The 4,927-nt window shown below is 42.6% G+C and overlaps 1 protein-coding gene across 2 annotated transcripts; it reads left to right on the forward strand.

The window, feature by feature from the left end:
• The first annotated feature begins 387 nt into the window (after nucleotides 1–387).
• On the forward strand, nucleotides 388–3,356 carry LOC131230650 (gibberellin receptor GID1C-like). 2 transcript variants are annotated; one of them, XM_058226545.1, is made up of 3 exons: nucleotides 388–821; nucleotides 1,780–2,754; nucleotides 2,953–3,356. In XM_058226545.1, the coding sequence occupies exons 1-3, from the start codon at nucleotides 783–785 to the stop codon at nucleotides 3,070–3,072; spliced, it is 1,134 nt and encodes a 377-aa protein (XP_058082528.1). In that variant the 5' UTR covers nucleotides 388–782; the 3' UTR covers nucleotides 3,073–3,356. The 2 variants fall into 2 exon arrangements, with proteins under 2 accessions (XP_058082528.1, XP_058082530.1); XM_058226547.1 differs by having other exon boundaries at nucleotides 390–821; nucleotides 2,899–3,356.
• The last annotated feature ends 1,571 nt before the right edge of the window (nucleotides 3,357–4,927 follow it).

A 4,927-nucleotide genomic window follows, 5' to 3' on the forward strand; every position in this document is an offset into this window, starting at 1 on the left:
TCCCCACCAATCACCATATTATAAAACTCGCACGATCTCAGCCAATCACTTACAACATTCGAAGTTGCCGCCCATTCTACTCTAACCGTCCATCTTGTATCCCCCACCCGACCATTTAAAACGGTTTAAACCGTGAGAATTTCGACCATTGCTCTATCCAGAAGCCGATTTCCAAACCCAACGGTCTAGATTCGTACACATGCATACCACGTGTACGGGGGAGTAGCCAAAATCTTTCTAATCGGGTCTGGACGAGCCGGGTTTGTCGCGGAGCGCCTTGGCGTCGGCCGCACGCAGCGAACTTTTGTCTCCTTCCCTTTAAAATTTTATATTATTTCGTCCAAATTTTCTACCATAAATAAATAATCGGAATAATTACAGCCGTCTGATGTGGGGCCCACTCGAACAGTTTATTTTCAGCCGCTCCGCTTTGTCCTCTCGTCCGTCCCCATTCTCACAGCAGACCCCTTCTCCGTCTCTCCTTCCCGTTTTCACTCCCTCTCCACTCTTCCGTCCGCCGCTACTCTTATCCTCCGCACCCTCTCTCCTTCCCTCCGACTTGCACTAGCCTGCGCCGCTGTTCGTCTCTGTAGCGCTCGTTCGTAACCTGCGCATCCCCATTTCCTCTCTCGTTTCCTAGAGAGAGAGAGAGAGAGAGAGAGAGAGAGAGAGTTGGGGGTTTTGGGAATGAGATTGGGGTTAGGGTTTGTGTGGTTTTCTCTACAAGAATGAAGATCTCTTGGTTTCTAGGGTTCGTTTCTTGGTAGAAGAGTTGGATTTCCATGGCGGGAAGTAACGAGATTAACGTAAATGAATCCAAGGTATTATTATATTTCTCGATTTTTTTGGATTTTTTGTGCGATTTGTAGGGTTTTTTTTTTTTATATAGTTTTTTTTTTTTTTTTTTTTTAAATGGTTGCATGTTGTTGTTGATTTCTTCCAATTGGGGCAAATTTGCTTTTCTTTTGATTGATTTGGATTAGGGTTTTGATTTCATCGTTGTTGCAGAAAGAAAAGATTGTAGCTTGTGTTGAAGCGATTCAGTCTTGTTTCGGTTTGAATTTCAGTTGTGTAGTTGTTGAACTTGCTGCAATTTGGAAAACCCAGAAAGAAGATTTCTGATTTGATATCGATTGCGTGCCGTTTTGCTCTGTGTATTGCAATTTCTGGATTGAATAGAAGATATATTTCAGCTTTTGCTGGGGCTGCTTTCGTTTCCTTTTGTTTCAAATTCAGAAAACCCAGAAAGAGTATCCTGACTCTGTATCTATTGGTTGCTATGTCACTGTATAAACTGTTATTTATGTATCAAATAGAAGAAAGATAGCAGCTGTAGTTGAATCGATTTTTGTTGGTTTCGGTATGAGTTTTGATGTTGTAGTTGTTGAAATTAGTATAATTCAGAAAACCCAGAAAGAGTATCGTGGTGATTCCGTGTCTATCAATGCTGTTTCTCCATATTATATTGAAGTTTCTGTATCAAATGGAAGAAAGATAACAGCTTGTGTTGAAGAAATTGTCTTTCACTTTGATTTGAAGCTTGATTGTGTAGTTCTTGAATCTGGTATGTTTCAGAAAACTCAGAAGGAAATTTCCTGATTTATGTAGATTGCTTGTCATTTTGTAGACGATTATCGCAATTTGTGTAATTCAGGAAATTCAGGAAGCTCATATTGACTTGTTTTTCTGTTTTAATGTTCGATATCATGGCTGTTTAAAATTTGTGTAATACCAAAGACCCACAAATCTTCCTAATTGTGTGCTGGTCACTTGTTGTAGATGGTTGTCCCACTCAATACCTGGGTCCTCATTTCCAACTTCAAGCTGGCATATAATCTCCTCCGTCGCCCAGATGGGACCTTCAACCGTCACTTGGCCGAATTCCTTGACAGGAAAGTCTCTGCCAATGCGACTCCGGTTGATGGGGTCTTCTCCTTCGATGTCATCATTGATCGCCCAACAAGCCTCTTGAGCCGTATATACCGCCCTGCCCCTAACGCTGCCCAACCGGGCATCCTTGAAGTCGAACAGACTGCCAGCTTCACTGTCTTCCCTGTCATCATCTTCTTCCATGGTGGCAGCTTTGCGCACTCAACTGCCAACAGCGCCATATATGACACCCTTTGCCGTCGCTTTGTGGGTTTTTGCAAGGCTGTTGTGGTATCTGTGAATTACCGGCGGTCCCCCGAGAACCGGTATCCATGTGCTTATGACGATGGATGGGCTGCACTAAAGTGGGTGAACTCACAGTCCTGGTTACGGAGTGGAAAGGACTCCAAAGCTCACGTGTTTTTAGCTGGGGACAGCTCAGGAGGTAACATCGTGCACCATGTTGCAATGCGAGCTATGGAATCAGGGATTGATGTATTGGGGAACATACTCCTCAACCCCATGTTTGGTGGGGAGAAGAGAACAGATTCAGAGAGAAGATTTGACGGGAAATACTTTGTAACTATTCAAGACCGGGACTGGTATTGGAAAGCCTTTCTTCCTGAAGGGGCAGATAGAGACCATCCCGCGTGTAACCCATTTGGTCCCAATGGTGTAAAGCTCAAAGGCCTACCATTTCCCAAAAGTCTAGTTGTTGTGGCAGGCCTTGATCTCCTCCAAGACTGGCAGTTGGCTTACGTAGAAGGGCTCAAAGAGGCTGAGCAAGATGTGAAACTCATCTATCTTGAGCAGGCAACAATTGGGTTCTACTTTCTGCCAAACAACGACCATTTCTATAGTGTAATGGAGGAGATAAAGAACTTTGTGAGTTCTAACTGTTAATAGACTTTACCTATACAGGCATACATAACAGAAGCTTGACATATATCACTTGGCCTTTTTTTCTTTTCTTTTCTTTTCTTTTTTTTTTTTTTCCTTTTTTTCTTTTCCCCCCATCTGCGGGTGAAGGCGTGCAGTATATAAGATGTGTACTACTTCCATTGTCATCCATTTTGGGTGCAGGGCATGTGTTGTATCTGTGAAGGCTTGGTTTTCAGCAGTTTCAGCTTGATCAGTAATCCACATGCGTTATTGGGTTTTTGGGCATTGAGCATGTTAGTTTCAGGTTACTGGCTCTGTTGAAGCTGCTATTGATGATGGGTTTTCCGGGGGGCCGCCGAAGTTAGGTTATTACCTTCTAACATCCAGCTGGTCACGAAGAAGCAAAGGATTTGAGAGGAGGGTAGCATATTCAGTGGTGGATCAAACAGTGCCTGACTAATGTTAAGAGCTAATTTCAGGACATGGGAAACATCCATGGTGTTGTGAAATATATATATTATACTTGTGTTTTATAATTGTTATGAAGATGTTTGCTTATTGTTGACACGATGTTTATTTGATAAAGAGTGTATTGGTTTTTCTTCCTTCTTTGTTAGCGCACTGCCATTTGTTGGATTTTCACTGTGCTTAACTTCAAATATAATGGAGGATCTAGTGTTCTACACTCATATGGTGGAATTTCATATCGCCTTTGCCGGGTTTCAATCAGCTCACATGCACCTCTAGATGCGGGGCATTGGCATTTGCAGTGGGGCACCTGAGCCATGCACCAGGTGGAGCCTCCTTTGTTGATTAAATGACCCGAAAATCAAGCTGGCACTGACTCATCTGATGGGCTGTGTGTGTGCATTGGCTGTAAATCATTGGTAGTTTCTTTTGAAACCTTTGATTGTTTTAGTACATTTGTCGACCATCAGCTGAGTTCGTCATTTAGGCCGTGGGTCATCATGCAGTTGGATGGCTATTGCCTACATGCCTGGTTGACGTGTGTGTCGGAGGGAGGGAGGTTCTCGTGGGATTGTAGTAAAGCTCCCCATTCATTGCACCTTAAGCACGTTCGGGCAGTGGTGCATTTGCGTGGGCGTCTTCCTGCATGAAATGGGCTGTAGAAGGAAGCCATGTTTGAATTAGCTGTTCATAAGGGGGCCTAGAGAAGGGACACTCAAATCAGTTTTGAGGTTTGATGCAGGATGTCTGTTTGGTGAGTCTGTTGGGAACGCACATAGGAAGAGAGAATTTTCAATCTGTGGGCTCTACTTCTTACAGCCGCCCATTTCAAGGTAGAGCAACTGTAGAATCGCTCACTGAAGGTGTCTGCGGGAATGCGCCTGTGACCAGATGTGAATAGAATGTTGTAAAAGAGACTGAAAATTTGCATTTTTCTGAGCTCTCTCTTTTATCAATTGATGCTTCTTTTTTATCCTTTATTTTGATCTTTGATGAGCCAGCAATTAGATCTATCATGATTATCCAGTTTCTTTCTTGATTTGCCACCTAATACTGATTCCATCATCAGTATTATTCATAGTTCAAATACTTGAAAACTCGATTCGATGTCTAGCCCGGTGAGGTTGACTCGAAGACTCGATCAAGTCTTCACATGACTCGACTCGATATCTAATGATATTTAAATACATTATTAGTGACCAAGCATAGTAAAAGAGAAAATTTTACTATCAATATCAATTTTGATGCCTTGGTTAATGGTGGTATTTCTTTTAGAAATGTTTGGGGTTTGAATCTTACTCACTACCTTTATGAGTTTTCTTTTTTAAGCCTGGATGGGTGAGTGACTCAGCTCAAGTCATTGTGAGTCACGTCAAGTCAATTGAGTAGCAAGTTGACTCGATAAGTTTCTTTCAAACTCAGCTGAGTCACTTAGAAGCGCGAGTTTCTTACTGACTCAGCTTGAATCTCACTGATACGAGTTGAGTTGGATGAGTTTTGAGTTGAGTTGGCGAGTTTTAGAACTATGTTATTAGTCAAAAATATCTCTTGTAGACAATTTAGTCATTTATTTTTGAAAAAGATGTTTGGTGTCCCACCAAATTGTGGATGATAGGGGCATCTGAAGAATGGTTGATACTAGGGCTGAAAGTTGGGCGGGTTCAACCTGACCGACCCGTGACCGACCCAACATTGGGTTGGGCTCGGG

Source organism: Magnolia sinica, chromosome 17, assembly GCF_029962835.1.
Source record: "Magnolia sinica isolate HGM2019 chromosome 17, MsV1, whole genome shotgun sequence".
In the NCBI taxonomy this organism is placed as follows: domain Eukaryota; kingdom Viridiplantae; phylum Streptophyta; class Magnoliopsida; order Magnoliales; family Magnoliaceae; genus Magnolia; species Magnolia sinica.

What these genes read in the sequence shown, in the direction of transcription:
- LOC131230650 (XM_058226545.1), top strand. Translation starts at nt 783, where the DNA reads ATGGCGGGAAGTAACGAGATTAACGTAAATGAATCCAAG. An exon ending in TTAACGTAAATGAATCCAAG is followed by an intron (nt 822 to 1,779) that starts GTATTATTATAT and finishes CACTTGTTGTAG; the next exon opens with ATGGTTGTCCCACTCAATAC. An exon ending in TGGAGGAGATAAAGAACTTT is followed by an intron (nt 2,755 to 2,952) that starts GTGAGTTCTAAC and finishes TTTTGGGTGCAG; the next exon opens with GGCATGTGTTGTATCTGTGA.